Source organism: Pyxicephalus adspersus, chromosome 4 (assembly GCF_032062135.1).
Source record: "Pyxicephalus adspersus chromosome 4, UCB_Pads_2.0, whole genome shotgun sequence".
Lineage (NCBI taxonomy): Eukaryota > Metazoa > Chordata > Amphibia > Anura > Pyxicephalidae > Pyxicephalus > Pyxicephalus adspersus.
Genome location: NC_092861.1, coordinates 54,066,122 through 54,086,100, shown reverse-complemented (window position 1 = coordinate 54,086,100; position 19,979 = coordinate 54,066,122). Strand labels below are relative to the sequence as shown.

The window sequence follows — 19,979 nt, the reverse complement described above, 5'->3', positions numbered from 1 at the left end:
ACATTTTAATAATGAAAGATACAAACTTTAGCTATCATACAGTGCTGGTTGGTCATATATTGCTCCCCCATCACCATTCCTATACCAAAGAACAGAAACTGCACCATACAATGTGTCCTGTCTGTTATAGGGGAACTCTAACCTTCTTTGTACCACAAAATCTCTGCAATGGATATTTCCAGAGAAATGGAATTCATGTGACATATAGCCAAGAGGTACATGTTATTACTACTACATCTTCAGGGCCCTACATCTCCCTGTTCCAGAGAAATTAGGGTTCACAGAACATGGCCAGCTATATGAGACAGGGTAGCACAGTATGATAGGTATAGTTTTTCTTATCCTGGGATGGCGCCACATCAATACAATTTTAGGGGGAGTTAGCCAAAGAGCCCCCACTTATCATACATTTTAATGTACCTACAGCTCACCTTTCTGTAGAAATTGGGTTCAATGAACATAAGTGGACATTTATATGTGACAGGGCACCATGGTATGGTAGGAGTGATACAGTTTTATGGGGGAGGGGGTGTAGCCACAAGAGTCCCCCACTTATCCTACGTTTCCCTTTCTCTACTGTTAAAGAGAAATTAGATTTCACAGAAGGTAAGTGGCTGTCCATGTGTGACGGTATGACAGATATAGTTTTTCGTATCTTGTGATGGGGATGTAGTGATGAAATGTTAGCAGGAGTTAGCCACAAGAGTCCTGCACTTGCAGTGACATATATATCTTTTCTAATCTAATATATAAGTAATTGTTGTGACAGGGTAGTATTACATTTTATTAGGGAAGGAGGGGGGGCAAAAGGGGGTTTCCTACTGGCTTCCACATTTCAAGTTGCCAACATCCTTCTGTTTCAGAGAAATATGGGTTCAGAGAAGGTAAGTGGCCAGCTATGTGTAACAGGCAGCTAGCCAGCCGCTCAGTCCCTCGCATCACACTGCAGGTTTGACTCTGGGCGGCAGTGAGCGGTACTGAGTGTCTCCCCCGAGCCTGGGTTCCATGTCATGTGGAAGGGGTAACCGCACTGTCAACTTGAACAACGCACAGACAATTGACAGTACCCTAATTTTCATTGCCATAAAAATGGCCCCCAGAGGGTCCCCAACATGCAAAGACAATTTGGGGACCCTGTTCTTAAAAAAAACCCCTTTAATGTGAAAATATCCCGGATCGTTATTGGAATTTTATGCTTGTGACCCAATATCTGGCAACTTGTTATGTTTAGGGGGCTGTTTAGTTACAGCTCTCAGGGTCCCCTGTGTACCCTGAAAATTTTAAATTTTTATGACACTCAGTGTAGGAGATATGAAGGTTTATACATGGGAATAATAACAGCTGCATGGACATAGACACAGCTCTTATCCTGCTGCTGCTGAGATTATCTCACAGTACAAGGTGGGCGAGGAGCAGCCAGAGCTGATGCTGTGGTCTATAGGACACGCCCACTCTCAGGGAGCTAACACTGAGCATGCCCGGGAAGCACCCTCACCTAGCAGCATGATCTCATAGAGAAACATGGGAGATGCGTGCGCCTCATCCCCCCCAAAGACAATGAGCAAATGAGCAGAGAGAGCAGAGAAATGAGGAGAGGGCCAGATCTGACAGCTCCACGGGCCGGATAAGTCTCTTTTTATGCATCTGTCGGTCGGCACATCCTGGATATCATATAAATATATATATATATATATATATATATATATACATATATTTTGGGATAGAGCACAATATAGACAAAAAAATTACTATTTATTTCAGTGTTAAGAACACAAGTGCCATGTTAGACATCTGTATACAAATTAATGACATTTGTCTTTATGTTAACAGACAGAATGTCTTTCTCACACCAAGGATCAGTATTTGAATTGAGTATAAAAGCCTTGGGGATATGCCCTGTGTTCTCTGGTAATAACAAGCAGCTGGAATCATACAGAAACTTAAATTACCCTAAAACTTGTCTAGTCTGAGCCAGAAGTCTGAGAATATGGAACATCTGTTGACAGGAATATATTTATCTGGGCACTAACGTAATACAGAAAACTATTCCTTAGTTAGGACCAACATTCATTAGCAAGAGTAATCTCTTATTTGTCTTCTTTCATGTCCGTGTATGTTTCCCTTTCTGTACCTAATTCAGGTAGAATATAAAATGGTCCAGGTGACATTTTTTATTATAACCAGCAGCAGCACCTACATTGAATAATTCATGGTAATTACCTGCTGGGAAATGTAAATGATACATTTTTTTGGCATGCGTGTCCACTAAATAGAGTCACCCATGCCTTCTTGGTAATACCTGTCATGTATACAGAAAGTAGTGAAGGCCCAAAATTTAGTTAATCACAGACAACACATCAAAAAATAATTGGTTACACATATTCTTTTATGGTTTACTTTTCAAGGCAAGCTTCCAATAACAATATGTTCTTCCTTAGCTTAGAATCTATGACTACCCCCAGGAGCTTGAACTGCAAAAAAACAGGTGAGCACATTTTTTATGAAAGCATTGGAAAAAAAGGAGGATCTCCTAGTGGATCAAACTGTATTGTGGAATATGACAAGTTTACAACAAACGCCTATAAAAAAAAAAATGCATGTTACTGTTACTTTTGATACTTCTGTTGCCTTTGTGTTGGAAGCCCATTCATAATAAAGGGTTGTCTTAACATATTTGTTAAGGCCTTACCCTGGAACAGGCACGCAAATAAATATTTCTGATATATTTTTGAACCGTATTGAACCCAGGGGTCAGTGTACTAACCAGACTAGAAAGGCATTGACAATATCTCCATTTGTCTCTCAGGAATGGTTTGAAAACAAATTTAGTGATCCCCTATTAATTCATAAAAAACTGCATTTGTCACATTCAATAAAATGCCAGAATGCATTAGTTATTTAGAAAAGACAAAATGCTGTAAATTGTTAAAGCACTGGATGACTATTGTGGTCTTTCTGTTTGTCATCTGCTTTATTTTATGTATTTAAAATACAAAACAGGGAAAATTGATCTAGGATGCATTATAGTGTATTTTTAAAGAATTTTCAAAGTTTTCAAATATACTTTTGGAAAGCTATTATACTCTATTTGGCAAGTAGAGCACACCATTCACATTTAGGTCAGGAGTTTGTTTACGGTAAGAACGAATGTTATATTAAATGCTTTTATGCCAGGACATTTTACGCAAACAGCAGGCACATTTTAATCCTGTAGGAAGTAAAACTAATTAGACAAGGATGTACGCTATATATTTATTTTAGGTTTATTTCTGGAATATCCATTTATTGTGTATATTAACAGTTGGACTAGTGGCCTGGCACAAGTTCCCATAATTTAAAAGGTCTCTAATGGACATTATCAAATTCAAAGTTCTTCAGTGGTTAACCATGCATAGGATATATGAGAGGGTCCCAAGATTTACACATCCCAGAGTATCAGTTTTGACTAAAATCAACCATCAAACTAAAAATATTTGCAGAATATAGGGATACTGCAATAATTTATATTGACTTTATAGATATATATATATATATATATTCAAAATGTGTTAAAAGCAGACTTTCGTCATCACTAGACTTTGTCTAGGGTTAATGATGACCTATGCCTATACACATAGGAACACTATAGGGAAAAAATGTCCTATGTGCTGGTTATGTCCCATAATAATAATATGTAGAGTAAAGGCTACATTAATCAAAATTGGAGATTAAACCCTAAATAAATACAGGAAAGTTTACCTGTTTAAGGTTTTTAGGTTAGTAACGTAGGAATTATATTCCTAAGCACACCCACTGTAAGCTCCGTGCAGCATGTTAGTACTAACGTGTACCTGAGCTCCCTATGTCTTTTTAAATAAAAGGTATTTGCATGTTCTCATATGAGGTATGATTGACTGCAATCTTTATTTTGTCTCAGTGTCCACTCCTGCTTGTAGACTTAAGAAGAAGCAAGAATATCCGAGCAACGGGACTTCAAAGAAATAAGAAGAAATAATGTGAAATTCACAGCTAATCGTATGAGAACATTCAGATACATTTAATTGTCAATGGTTAAAGCGGAACTTTCACAAAGGAAAAAAAAAATTACCTACCTATACCTGTGAAAAATCCTTGATCCATCCACAAACTGAACACAACGTGTCCTGTGATGTCTTGTCTTATCTTTTCTTTTTGGCACTTACCGTTCCATCAAGCACCTCCATATTTTTTCTTCCAGGTTCTTTCTCCCCTCACCCAAACTCACAATGCACAGACACGAGATGGGGTGATGTGTCTTCCGCCAAATATATATTAAAAAAAGTTGAAAGTGTAGATCTCACTGAGCATGCATGAGATTGAGCACTTTTTTACCTTACATTACAGGAAAGCCCCTGATGAAGCATGCCTGAAGCACCCTCCTGGGATATGTGACGCAAGTATTCCAGGAGGCTCCAGGTTTCAAGTCTACAGAAAAAAAAACAAAAACATTTTTTTTCGCCATGATATAAATGTGATAGCCACTATTTTATTTAATGTTTAAATATAGTGATATGATATACTTTAAGTCCCATTCTTCATTGAGTCACACTTTTTGCTTGTATGCTGCCATCAATCTACAAGCAGGAAGTGGGATTATCTCAGGAATTTGAATTCTCTAAAACAAAGAAAAGTTATGACGCTAATCAAGCTTTAGAGGAGAAGGTAACCAGAGTTCAGGTATACTTTAAAGACCATTCTTGTTGTAATCGCGAGTTCAGATCTGTGTTAGACAGTTGAATCTGAATGGTCATATCAGAAAGAGAAAGTTGTGGAGCATAGATTTGGGAGGTCATTTTGCTTATGTGAGCACTGATAAATTTGGGTGTGGAGGATAGGGTTGAACTGGGAATAAAGTAAATCAACTGACATTTCTAATTTACCGAGCACAACCTAAATTCTGCTGGTAAACATCGATAGTCACTGACCAGCTGAACAAACCTCAAACAATCCAAATGATTTATTGTTTGAATTTTCAGGGTGTATCTTGCAAACTCCATTGGTGGTGCTGGGTGTATATGACATCAAGGAATCAGATAACATTAGTCTGGCCTTGGATGGTGCTGAGTATTGAGAGGATCATTGAACATTGCTTTGAGGGAATCAGATGCCTTTGCAGGTGGAAGAGGTTATTAATGCAAGAGCTGACTGTGTCTTCTCTGGGAATAAGGGAAGACACGTTATGCTATATTATATATATACATTTAAAGTATGTAAAAGTAATGTAGCCAGGCCCAAAAAGGAAGCTGGAGACACATTTTTGAATATATTGCTATAGATGCAATCATATGTAATGAAACGTGAAAGATTTATCTAAGCGTTTGAGAAGATAAGGAAATTGATTGCTTTTGTGACAATTTAGGGGCCCTTGACATGAATATAGTTGTTTCCAGTATTCCCCAATTTCATTTGACTGTTTTCTGATAAATTAGATATTTTTAGGATTCTCTGCCAGCTCCAACAAGTAGTAGTCATTGGGCCTGATTTTTTATATCTCTCCAAGGCTGGACAATTTTATCAGTGAACCTGGGTGATCCAGCAACCAATGGGTTTCTTAAAAGCCATTTGCTATTTGTTAGCAAATGTTTTCAGTCCTGCACCAGATCCTATTCCAGGTTTGCTGGATCAGAAAGTGTATCTTTTACAGTCTTGGAGAGCTTTAATAAATTAGGCACAGTGAACTTACACTTGCAAGTGGGTTGCTGAGGGTTTGTGCTAACAGAGGTCTGGGGAATTCCTGATGTGAATGTTGGGTTCTGATGTAAGGAGGGGGTCTAAAGTGAACTTAAGGACTCTGATGTAAAAGAGGTTGCTCTGATGTCACATGAGGAGTCTGAAGTAAAGGGAGAGGTTCCACTGTAAAAGAGCCCAGTTCCACATCATGCTTTAAGACCTATAGGTCTGTAGCTACCCCATTCCAAAAGTTTTTTTCAACAGAGGTGCAGAGAACATAAAAAGAACAATTTGGAAAAGGGTCTAAAGCTTCACATGCTGGATCCAGATAAAAATACAAAATACATTATTGAGTTATACAGGCTGGTTTGAGGTTCTATAGCTTTCACTAATGCACTGGCCCATGCGGTTTTGAAGGTTGCACATATTTGGCACCCATTTATTCAACACATTCATATCTATTACAAAAAAATGAGGATTATTTTATGTTACTATACAGTAAAATTAATTTGAGTGCATTACGGATATGTTGGGTTTGATAAACAGATGCGCTAATTTGTATGACAAAAAATTGCAGCTAATTTTGTTTAATTTTAAGGGTTTTCTTCTTTTTGATGCATATTTTGTTCTTGTTGTATTTGTTCAGTAAAAACATTTTCATTTTTAAAGATAGGGATGGGAAGGTTCCTACAGCTAAATGGAAGAGTTTATGGAATCCTTTGGTCTCCATCTTGGTGTGTTAACTCAAGTTTGTTTTTTCATAGTTTTTCCACCTGAACTCAAATGACCTGGTTTTATTAAAGCTCTCCAAGGCTGGAGAGGATACATATTTATCAGTGAAGCTGGGTGATCCAGCAAATCTGGAATTGATTTCGTAAAAGTAATTTGCTATTTGTAAGCAAATGTTTTAAATCCTGGACCAGATCCATTCCAGGTTTGCTGGATCACCCAGCTTCACTGATGAAAGTGTATCCTCTCCAGCCTTGGAGAGCTTTCATAAATCAGGCCCAAAGAGTGAGCAATCATGGACTAAAATGATTTTCATGAAAGCAGACCAGACAATACCAGAGAGTTGTCTCCAAGTTCTAATTACAAGTGGGTTAAAGATAGAACTGCACTGAGCTCCAATATTAAGCTTGAAGAAAAAACAAAAAACATGAAAAAACATGCCACTCAGTAGTAAAACGTATGTTTGGCTGAGTTTATCGTTAGCATCTTCAGTGTAATTTCTCATCTAAAAGTAAACCTGTACTAAGAGACTTTAATGAGCTGCCACTGCTCGTCAGCTTTTAAAGATTCTAGTTACCTGATTTTTTATTACACCAAGTTCAGGAAGTATGCAGCAAGCAAAGTCAGTAACTGAACTGCAAAATATGGATTACCGGGTACATCAAGCACAGGTTTCCTTTAAAGCCTCCATAGTAAACACCTGTTGCATCTCCTCTATACATATTTACATTTCCAAAACAAACCCTAATGTATGGGGAAAAGCTAGATACATTTTACATCAGGATTGTGTTCCTTCTTTCACATACTTATGGGGTAGGACTTTTGGAAATCATAACAGACAACCAAATACCTGGGGTATAGTACTGTAATTCAAATACAAATAACGTAGCTATACATATGATGTATACTCGTCTGTTATTTCAACACATAAAGCATCATTCAGCACTCCTCAAACTAACAAAAGCGATTATAAATAGAAAGTTATTTTTAAATGCTGTAGAGAAAATTTCACAATGATAACAGGTAATAAGGATAAATCTGATGGGCATTTCTGGAATACCAGGTGTCTTTTCCCATAATTTAACCAATGTAATTGCAAAGTGTAAAATAAATTCCAGTTGCTGAAATTCCTACAAGAAGAAAACATGTGAATTTATCCGGGAAGTGAACATGTACATGTGATAATGAACAGAAATCCTGGAAATTATCCTGGCTGCGTCATACTGAAAGTTACAACTTGGCTGAGTAATGCTGGGAGAGGTCACTAAAGGACCTCTAGCCAAGGGAGAGTCTCAGTTTTAGGGAAAAAAAAAAAAAAAAACATTTTGTGACAATAGGCCAAGAAGCATGCCTATAAGCTCAGGAAATGCAACCAAGTTTTAAAGGAAATATATAGTCTTTCAATAAACTTCATGCATACATTATGATTTTTATGTGTGCTTTTATAGTGTATTGCAGAAAAAAACATTCTAAAACATTACAGTAAGCTCATGTTACTCTAAACCAATAGCCAGAAAATGTAAGGTTTTGCGTAACATATATAGGCGATAAAATCAGTTGCTTTTTAAACAAGCTAGAATTTAATCATAGCGGATCTCCCAGCAGTATCCATCTCCTTTAAATACTACAAGAAGCAGATCATTGGTATGTGTTCAGCAACTATGGCTGCCCACATGAGTGTATACTGTATACACATACATATACATTCACATGTATTTCTAATTTGTTCATCTTTTCTGTGTCAGCCTCACAAGTGGGATGTGGGCATAAGCAATAAGTAAGGGCAGGGCCACCGAGAGAAAATCCGGGCCCTTATACAAAACTCTACACACATGTATGTTTGTATAAACATAATTATTTCTAATCATCATAGATTACATTGATTCATTTAGATAAGTATGTATAGGTATAAATTTAATAATAAAGTCCACTAACCATCAAGCCGTTTATAGTCTTGAATCTCTCGATAACGTTGACAAAAAAGCCAGGCGATGTCAGTGAGTCCTTTATGCTACAAATACAGAATTTACAGGAAACTTTACCTGTGGAATTATTTCTTCCTTTGCTGTCCTGTAAAGTCTTCGTTGCAGTCCACAATAAATCAGCATAGCTCATGTCCTGTTTTCTTCTTCCTCACGGGATTTGGCGGGAAAGCAAGGATTTGTTTTTTGATTGCACCGTATTATGTCACTCAAAAGTATTTTGTCATTGTCACGACCATCTATTGCTTTGTGCTTGCTCAACGCTTTTCAATCTTGTACGCGAAAGTTCTCGCAATACAACAAAAATTTTATGAATTAAATAAATATTCAAATTATAATAAAAATGTTGGGGTGCATTGGGCTTCATGGTTTCCCCTTGAGTTTCATAGGCCCCGGAACGATGTACCGGCTGCACCCCCCTCTTTCCTTGGGCCTGGGTAAGGGGTACGCAAGATATATATTGTGAGGGATCAGCATTAAATGGTTTGATGAGGCAGAAGCAACTCAACACATCAGCTTTGTTTTAGGGTCCTACTTGTATTTGTTAAGCAAAAAAACACTGAAAAGAAAACAGTCTTCACTCGCAGGCACTGGTTTCAGCTATAACAAAGGTCCAAAAACAAAATTTTAAACATCTTGGCTAACAAAAACAAATGTTCTTCTTTGCTGCAACAGGGAAACTGACTCACAGCCAGTCCAACCTACAGCCACCTGTTGCTTAGCCCAGGGTGTGCTAAATAGGCTTCTGGGCCTTGGATTTGGGAATCTGCCCTACCTTGCTGTTGCAGATTCTCAGTAAAACCAGCCTCAGAATAGATATTTTGAACAACCAGCAGAGAAACTTACAGGTTCCCTGCAGACACCACATTGCTGGTTTTACCTCAGAGGCAATATGTGAGATATCTATGTCCAACATAGCGCACATCCAGCACTCTGCATAGTAACACAGGTGACTGCTTTGTCAGTGTGTTTTATATATATATATATATATATATATATATATATATATCTCAAATTTCACCTGCTTTTCTTTTCTGCCACAAACCAGTTCTCTCATCCTATTCTTTCCGACTGATTTTTCATTAATTTTGCATTTTACTAGTCAACTACTGGTCATTGTATTTTTATTGTTACTGTACAGTAGTATGGGGGGTGTACATGTAGGTTGCACATCAGCTTGCACCACTCCATATATCAGATTGCACATTCATATATGTGCCATCAGAAGGAGGTTGTGCTGGCATGCACAAGAACATGCAGGAAATATCAGGAAATAGGCCTTTATACAAGAAATCAAGAGTGTAGAAGGGAAACAACTAGTATCTGCATCTTTGTGCAAGGAAAAACAGGAAAAACACTGCCAGTCCTCCAAAATAACCTCCAATGGGCTGCCCATGTGCCTGTTTCTAAACAAACGGTCAGAGTCCATAAGGGTGGCATGGGGGCCCAAAGAACACCACTGTAGGGAAGCCATACACAACACAACACTGAGCCACATTATCAGTTGTTCTGATTATTATTATTATTATTATTATTATTATTAATAAACATGATTTATATAGACGGGTAGGCAAGTTTGAAAGATTGGTTTTCAGTGCTCTTTTAAATGAGCAGAAAGTAGGAGCCGAAAAGGAACACGACATTCCAGAGAGTTGGGGCAGCTCTAGAAAAGTCTTGGAGCCGTACGTGTGATGAGGTTATGAATGAGAAAGTCATTAGTAGGTCATTGGAGGAGTAAAGAGAGCAGTTAGGGGAGTATTTTTCAATCACGTCAGAAAAGTCAGTAAGAAAAAAACTGTGAAGGGATTCATTCTGTGAGCCTCAGTGGGTAACGGTTTTGGTTTCTATTGATCATTCTTATGTTATTCTGTACTCAGTGAAATAAAGAAAATATACAATCTCTTCAATGTGATCTAAAACTGGGAAAATGTGTGTTGATAATACTTAGTGTTGTTACTGTCAGATGGCTGTAATTTATCACACTATTCTGCTGTGAACTATTCTAGCACTGCAGCAAAGGGCAGAGAGTGTACATAGTGCAGATATAGCTGGGAATGAGGACATGGAATGTAGCTTTTGCCCTTTGTGTTGTTGAATTACAAGTAGCAAAAAGAAAATTCACATTTAAAGGGGTGACAGGAGCATGGGATTATTTCACAGTTCTACTATTCCAAAGATAATAGCTAATATATAGAGATTTTTCATGTAAATTTTTAAACACTGGTAAAGCAGACCTAAACTCAAATTTTTACTGTACATAATTGGATAGACAACCTTTGTATATGAAGTAAAAATACAATTTTTTTTAACTTTCTGTCTTGACTGGAATGGGACTGAATGGGAGCGAAGAGTCTGCGGGATACCTACGTCATGCCAGGTTCCTGGCTGCTTCTTCTGAAAGAGCAAATGGGAAATTTTCCTACACTGGGGAAAAAGAGATTCCCATCTCACACCTGTACAGTGAGAGATCGGGTGACGAAGTAAAAAGAAGGCTGAAGATGGCAGCGCTCGGCGAGTCCTCTGCACCGGGACAAAGGAGATTTCCAGGATGGCGCAGGACACGATCCAGTGAGATCAAGGGATCTGTGGAATTAAAGCTATGGGGTTTTTTTTTTCAGTTTGGTTCCACTTTGATACACAAGAATATATATTAGAAACAGTAAATCAGGGATAACTAAGTCAATAGCCTAAAACAAGTATGTAGATACAGACCTATTTTTTGTTATTACATACCTGGACTTATTGTTTTTTTTTACTTTTAAATAAATAAATAATATGAACACCCAAACATAATTTTAGATAGTGAAGGAGAGATTTAAAACTTCTTTCTTACTCAGTGGTTAGAGGAACAATTATCCCCACTGGAATAAGCAAATCAAAATTTTGGTTTGAACCTCACTTTTGTTTTCAGTAACACTGGTGATCAGGACAATCAAAAAAGGGCAGAGTAGTAATAAATCTGACAGTGACCAGCTACTGTTGCAAACTTCCTTATAATGTTACAGTATACTCATCCACATTTGTATGCTCATTAAATCATGCCAATCAGCCTTATTCAGGACACCCAAATGGTCTTACACCGCCAGTTCCCAACCAAATGCATGTGAAAACAGTGTGTACATTGTACCCGTAAAGTGTGTGGAAGGGTTAAAACTTTTGTCAAGTTTTCATTGCTGTACAAGTCCCTGTTGGGGAGATCTACCTTTCCATTTGCAAAATCACTATCGCTGCAAAAGTGAGGGGGTAATTAAACATTTTAGAATTGTCTACAGATTAAAAGGTGAGTGGAAATCTTCAAACTGTGACACCTAATGCAGAGATAACTAAGAAAATAATGACCCCACTTTGGAAGATTTCCACTAATTTTCTAATGTGTCTCAAAGACAGAAAAAGAAATGAAAATTTTACAATATTTTACACAATGGTCACAGACAGCAACATAATACCACATCATTTTTGACTCTGTTTTAGCCACAAAGTTACTTGATCTGCTATATGCAGGTTTTGCATACTCATAGACTTGTATCGGCATGCAAAACCCTGCATTTCAATAAAAAGATGACAGCTCATGTATCTTCAATTAATAACCATATATATTTATTGACAAATATGGAATGCAAAACCTGCTAAACCCAAGCAAAACCCTGGTAACCCAAGCCCTTACCAAAGCTTAACAAATTTTAGGTTACATGCACTTTAAAACCATAACACCAATTTCTTCTGGTCAGGCTTCATAATACTTAATCCTAACGATGAGGCCAATAAGGCATTAGAATATATTTGTAATAATAAATAATATAAGATTTCTAAAGCATCTCTACAATTAGGCCCCTTCTTAAGGGTTATAACACATTAAAGATATGGACACAGGCAGGGAGCATTATCTATACATCTTCTAACAAAGTGGATTTATGGACAGATTTTATGTGATGGCTTTGATTTTGAATGATACAACGCAGAGAGGCTTGATGTCCAGATACAGCACCAGTAGTAGTGAGTGATGTCTCACATAATATATTCACATATGTGGTTCTTCTACAAATGCATTAGCCATTACAGCTGTAAGGAGAGGTCCATGCATGGCACAATCATCATCAGAGAGGAAACCTGCAGTGAAGTAAATAGATAAATCTATATTGATAACTTCTTCTTCTGAAAATATTAGTTCTATTGCTTCCATATTGGATGAGCACAGAAAAAGTATGTATCAAGAGTTTTCATTTGCAGAATACTTGCCTTGTATCAGAGATAGGTATTGAAGCTAGAGGAATCCATTCAACTTTTACTTTTTTTTCAAACCATTTTAGGAAGGATGACAGCATCACAAGCCTAGCAATTTCTGCAAATACTGAAAAGTGAAGATCTGATCCTGTTTTTGTTTTGTCTTTTTCAAGCGATCTCCTTCTACTTCCTGAGACGCAACAAATATAAGTGGAAATCTCTCCAATTTAAAAGGTTCCCCCTTTAGGCAGTTGTTGCCACCTGTGTAACAAAATTTTTTTTCACAAAACACATTTTTATTCTAACTTCCCAAATTATTTTGTCAATGTATTGCCACTCATATTTGTTATTTTCACATTGCTGATTCACTGTTTTTTTTATTTTACTTACAGTCATGAGACTTGCCATGAACTGAAAGCCTGCAACATTTGTGCTATTTTTATATCATTATCTGCCCTGTGCTTTCCTCATATCCTTGCTGTGATAAGTCCTTAAAGCTTTAAACACTGTTATTGTCCCATCTTCTAACCATTTATTCCAGCAAAATAAATTTTATCCATAAAAACACTGGTTGGTATTTATAAAACTTCAGTAAAACTTTAGTTGGTATTTATAAAACTTTTTCACATACAATTATATCAGCAGATAGCACTGATCTACTAAAAACTTTTATTAAATGCTCCCTCTGCCCTGTGTATGGCACCTAAAGCATGAGAAAGGGGAGCCAGCAACACCACTGCTGTTACACTGCTTTGCTGACAACCGCAGGAGCCTGACACTGCTGAACAAAGCAGCAGAACTGTCCCTGCTCACATTCTACTGCCTCATGCCACTTATAGTCTGTATACCCACTTACAACACCACGTGTCTATCTTCCTTGCATCTGGTAATGTCTGTGTTGCTGCAGAAAAGAGTGGTTAGTTGGCCAATCACCCAACACATGCAAGCTGACTGTGGTGACTGGTCGCCTAGAAGAAAAAAAGGTGTCCTCTATTAGAAAGCAACCCATACATCTAGTTCATAGCATGGATGGACCACTGAAGGAAAACAAGGGGCATATTTCTTAATGTATGCATACTTCTAAAGGTTTAACAACCATTTGCAGTGACGGGAGTTCTGCTTTAATCTGCTAATATCCAGAATAATATAGATTTAGGAGCTTTAGGAGGGATTCTTTATCTTTCCATTCTTCATTTTCTTGTTTCAATACATAATATCTTTAGGGAATAACAGGCACAAGGTTGTCACATCATTTGGTTTCAAAGTAATTTATTATTATACACACAGTGAAACACATATATCAGTTTATATGGTTCCCAAATGTCCTCCCCATTGGACTATTTTTTTGAAAGCCCTAGGGGTTTGTGCCTAGATTTTAAACATCCTTGGTGAGGTTTGAATATTTGTTAGAATAACACCCCTCTGGTTTTTTAGATATGTAGCCCAAACATACATTAAGTGAATGACATATCAAACTACCATATGCATTATTTCAATCTACATTTCTATGTTATTTATTTATTCTATTCTTACTATATATCGAAAAAAATATAGAATTAAAGGATCTGTGTTGATGGCATCAGTTTGACAAAATGAATTGACATGCTGTATTTAGGTGTAGCATACTCATAGACTTGTATTGGGATGCAAAAACCCTGCATTTCAGTCAGACATGACAGCTCATGTATATTCAATTATTGACTTTTATGTCCTTTGTCACCATCATGGCCACTGTTGCTCATCACATTTCTAAAGCATCTCCACAATTAGACCCCTTTTAAAGGGATAAAACTGTTTCATCTGTTTAATTCCAGAATTGTAGTAGGAAGCCTGCACTAGTAACACAACAAATGCTATGACAAATCTTGTTATAGAATTGCTCGTTCCCTGGCTATGTCCTGCTCAAATTATTTTTGAATCATCAATCCTGAACAAGGTTACAGCCAGCAAATCTTATCTGTATTAGTAATTAAAGGAAACCATTGAATCACCATGGAAGTCAAACAGCATTTTCTGCTATAGCAGCCATCATATTTATGTGGTATAGGTTTGCTTCAATCTGAACTTCTAGAGGCAGCCATTCAACTTTCATTTTAAGAGGGATGACAGCATTAAAAGCCAAGCAATTTCTGCAAATACTCAAAAAGTGAGGATCTGATTCGCTTTAAAACTTTTTTTTTTTTTTTTCCAAAAAGATCCCTCTATTTTTCTATTTTCTGTCCCTGAGACACAACAAGATGTAAATAACCTCTCTAATTTGAGAGGTTCCTACTTTAGGCAGTTGTTACTATCTGCTTAGTTTTGACTTAACACATTTTTATTCTAAAACAGCCAATCCCTTGCCAGTGTATGGCCACATAACTTTGTTCATTTTCACTTTGCTGATACACTGTTTTATTATTGTCTGTACTCATGAGTCATGAGACTTGCCATGAAATCCTGTTTCCTGCAACCTATGTTCTATTTTCATACCAGTATCTGCCCTGTGCCATATCATTACTGGGAAAAGTATATTGTGCTGCCCACCCATTCGGCAATCATTATTTCACACTGGTAGATGGGATCTGTCTATTTGGAATATCAAAATACAAAAAAAAGTGTACATAAGTGTCTTGCTACATCTCTAAAATCTACACATCACATGAATAAACAAGGCAGGGCTTACTAAATCACAACATTTTATTGAAATATACTATACTGTACTATACCTTTTGCTGGCAGACTGGATCAAAATATATCATCTAAGTGCCTGTTCTAGTAATCAATTTGTGTTTAAGAATTATATGTTTAAAATGTAATTCTATATTTTACATTTTTTTTCTGTTTATTAAAGATCATTTTAAGGTAAATAGGTGTCATAGTCTGTGTATTGTTTCCGATTTGACCCACTACACAAGGTCAGCTCACTGACTGACAACATTATTTGGCTTATGCAGCTGATTTTCTATCTCAGCAGATGTCAACAAATTGTTGGTGTGCATGTGTGCATCATAGTGCACAAAACCACAAGTGTGTTGTTATACGCTGCCTAAACATATTTAAAACAAATAGTAAATATAACATATCACGCTGTGTTATTTGTCTAATCTAATATTATCTAATCTAACAAAATATTTGTTATCCATACAAACACTGAGGCTATATATATATAATTCCGTATTTCAAAGATGCAGTATTGTTTCTGTTTCTTAATACTCTGATTAAATTCTCTTATTTCTTTATGACTGGAACTCAAAAACTCTGAAAAACAAAAGGCATATGTCCTAATGTTTGCATATTCCTAAAAGTGTGACAAACATTCACAGTGACTGGAGTTCTACTTTAATCAGGTGGTATGCAGAATATTATAGATTTAGAAGCTTAATATGCATTCCTTATGTTTCCATTCATAATTTTCTTGTTACCTAGGAATACATAATCTTTAAATAGAAAGGGATTAATATCATTAAGCAATAACAGGCACAAGGTGGTCACATCAGCTGATTTCAAGTAATTTATTATTATACACACACAGAGAAACACATATCTGTTTATATGGTTACCAAATGTCCTCTATATTAAACTACTTTTTGGAAAGGCTCTAAGGGTCTGTGCCTGAAATTTATTCGTCCTTGGAGGGGGGGGGGGGTGAAAATTTGGTAGAATAACACCCCCTCTGGTTTTATTTTAGATATGTAGCTCAGACATACATTAGGGAAATCACATATAAAGCTACCATTAGCACTATTTCAATCTACTCTTCTATGTAATTTCTGCTGTGGTGGTTAGTTGGTTTTATTCTCTTACTCATGCTTATTATAACAGCACATAAATTACTTCTTTGATAAAAAAAAGTACAAAAAAATTAAATATGCCAGAAATACACACTATGGCACAGTATTGAATAAATGCAAACCTGCAAAACTTGTATTACTATAAGTAGACCATAACCTATACCTAACAATTGTCCTTTACAAAAAAAATGACCACAAACAAAACACTTTGACTAGTTTAAGACTTTTACATACAAACTGGGAAACAAAAAATTATGACAACTAGAAAATCTTTTAAAACAAAAGGCTAAAAACTACAGTTACATACGTTATACTGTACATGCTGTACGTGAATAATGGCAGTTTGTATTTTTAATGTTATAAGTAGAAAATATACTGAAAATAATGAAAATATCATATTGGCAAAATAATACACATAAATGTGTAGCAATAAGGTCAATGTTACAGAATAGAAGAAGGACCTATTGGTATTAAGATACGCTGTAGCTCTACAGGATTTTCAGTACTACTAAAATAATAGTGAATTTTTCTAATTTTCAGCATAATGAAACATGTCACAAATATAAGAAGCACTTGAATAGTTGTTGTTACCATAATAAGAAGAAAAATTATTTTTCCATATGGAAGACAAAATGCAAATAACCTTCTAAGAAGAGAAGTTTGTAAATCATCTTTGAATCTAGAAGAATCTTTATTCCAAGCAGTGGTAGGATCAGCAGTATTGAATAAATCATCTTTTGATGATGTGTGAGTATATGCTGTTTCCATATGCTTTGGGATGACAGTGGTGTTCCTATAATGATCAGATTGCAATGTGGTTGAAGTTAGGGTCACCTCGCTTCTCAATTGTATGCTTTGTGTAGAACTGGCTGTAACAGATGTTGCTGCCCCATTTGCTATAGTTGTATAGATACAGACTGGTGCATCAAAATCAAGGACAGATTTTCCCTTGAGTGATGAAGGAAGGTCACAAACAACTGACATGGAATTCTGTATAATTTTTATATTCTCTTTCAGCCACACCTTGAAATCTTTTAGCCTGCAATCACATTCCCAAGGATTGTCATCAAGTCGAACATTTCGAAGTTTAGTCAAGGTTTTAAAGACTGTTCCTGGTAGAATCCTTAGTTGACTATTGTTTAGGAAAACATTTTCAAGATTTGTGAGAGGATGAAACAAATTCTCAGGAAGATCCTCAAAATTGTTGTTATATAGAGAAAGAATTTTCAACTGCTGAAGATCCTGGAACAAACCCTCACTAAGAAATGTCAAGCTGTTTGAATGCAAAGACAGCTGTTGAAGTTTGCCCAGCCCATAGAATGATTCCTTTGGAAGAGTATGAAGCTGTGGGTTTTGAGTTAGGATCAGTAACTGTAGATTAGTTAGATTACTAAAAACAAAATTCGGTATTGTTTGTAGATTTGTTCTATAAAGCCACAAATCTGCAAGTTTTTCCAGTTTGCCAAAAAGCACATGGGGAAGTTGAGTTAACGGGTTTTCATATAGTGTCAGTTTACTTAACAAAGGCAAATAGAGAAATAATCCCTCAGGTAAAGTTTGTATTTTGTTTCTGTGAAGAGTTAACATATTCAATTTTGGTAAATTGTAGAATGCTTCTTTATCAACTGTTACAATTGCATTTGCAGACAAGCGTAATTCTTCTAATTGGGTGAGATTATCAAACAGTCCAGGTGGTATTACCTCCAGATTGTTATCATATAGAATTAAGATTTTCAGTTTAAACAAGGAGTTGAAAATATGCTTCGGTAAAGAGCCCAATTTATTTCTCGACAAGTTCAGCAGTTCAAGATTTACAAGATGGTCTAGTAATCCAGAAGGCAATTCTCGGAGCAGATTTTTATTCAATGTAAGTTGTGTAAGACGCGTCAGGTTGTGAAATGTATATGGATGAAGATCAGACAATGCATTCTGTTCGAGGAACAATTGCTCCAAATAAAATAATCTGTAGAATACTCCGGGGGATAGACTTCTTATAGCATTGTTTGTCAGCTTTAGTGACTTTAGAAGAGGAAATTTTTGAAAAACTCCAAATTCTATTAATGAAAAATAATTGCCTTCGATAAAGAGACGTAAGGTAACAGGCATTTCTTTAAAGCTGGTATTGGTCAGTTCTGTTGCTTGAGTGCGGTCTATACGAACATATGTAAAATTATTAGGTATGAATAATGAGGCAATATCTGTAATTGATGGACCCGAACAAGCAATGGAGTCTTTTACTGAGCAATTACACAAGACTGGACAAAAAGCATCAAGACCTAGAAAGCTTGACGTCATTATTAGGACCAAAAACATGATTGGCAGCAAACCTATAAAAGCAAGAAACAGAGATCACAAAGTGGGTTTTAGTCATAAATAAAATGTTCATAGTCATAAGCAAATAGGCTGATGTCATACATTCCCATCAGCTAGTTATATTATATAGAAAATGTACAAATACATACCAGAGAGCTTCCCGTGAAAGTGACCTTTTCATGCAGCAGTTTTGTTTATATCCTTCAAGGCAGAATGTATGCAAAATTATAGCAGAGTGCATCCTGCTGATAAAGATGTCACCACTGGTCCTGGGAGTAAATGCCAAAAATACAGCATTTTTTTTTTCGAAAGGGAAAAAATTATATGATAACCATAGACTGACACATAACTTCTATTCCCTGAATGACCACCTTTATTTTAAGTGGTCAGTCTACCCTACACTTTTTACTTTGGTAGATGTTGGAGGATTCAGTACAGAGATAAAAATTTAGGGGCTCTTTATGAAAGCTATAAAAGAATACTATAAGCCTAAATGTATAAGAAAAATTACTGCTTTGTTTGTAGATAGCGACGTCTACAACAGAAACTGTCAAGGGGATGACCTTAAAAGGCAAATCCTAACCTTGTGGTTAGAACCAGCTTAAACAAGAATCCAAGAGGGTATTGCCAAAATGTTAGACACATGGTTATCCACCCCAATAATTGTTTGCAAACTATTATGCTTAAATTGACTTGCGAAAATACCTTATTAGACAATCAGATAACAACTCCAACAAGAGTGATTTTGTAGGCCTTTAAAGATTTTCTCTATTGCAGCAATAAATATTTTTAATCTAGATCCACTGTCTCATCTCTGATGGTCCATTTGTAGACCCCTCAAAAGAACCAGACTCCACACTGGATTGTTCCACATTTTCCAGTGCTGAAACCTGTGATTAACAAAGTATGATTTTTATGATGTTTATTATAAATAAAGTTTATGATGAAGTTTAATACAAAAAAGGTTTCATAAAAAACAGTGCTTCAAACTAACATTGGCTGGAATTACAGCTGCAGTTCTTTTGAGGTAAGTCTCAGTGTCTAGTTCAGCAGTGAAGTGGGTGTATATATGAGACAATTCCTGTCGAGATTTTATTGCTGTCTGTAACGCTGCTCTTTTATCTACTGTTTGATCTGGTGACATCTGTTACTAAGACAAGAAGTATAGGCAAAACCAAAACTTTACAGTTTACACCAGAGCAGGAAAAGAAGGGGGTTCACCTTTCAACAGGGATACCCTGTTATTGTACCCATAATTATTGCTGAGAGGGGA

General features: G+C 36.3%; 1 protein-coding gene across 1 annotated transcript; it reads right to left on the bottom strand.

The window, feature by feature from the left end:
* Positions 1 to 16,100: 16,100 nt before the first annotated feature.
* On the bottom strand, positions 16,101 to 18,979 carry GP5 (glycoprotein V platelet). Its single transcript, XM_072408210.1, has 2 exons — positions 18,856 to 18,979; positions 16,101 to 18,720 (listed from the first exon to the last, which is right to left on the bottom strand). Exon 2 carries the CDS (start codon positions 18,704 to 18,706, stop codon positions 16,835 to 16,837), a length of 1,872 nt encoding a protein of 623 aa, XP_072264311.1. The 5' UTR covers positions 18,707 to 18,720; positions 18,856 to 18,979; the 3' UTR covers positions 16,101 to 16,834.
* Positions 18,980 to 19,979: the final 1,000 nt, after the last annotated feature.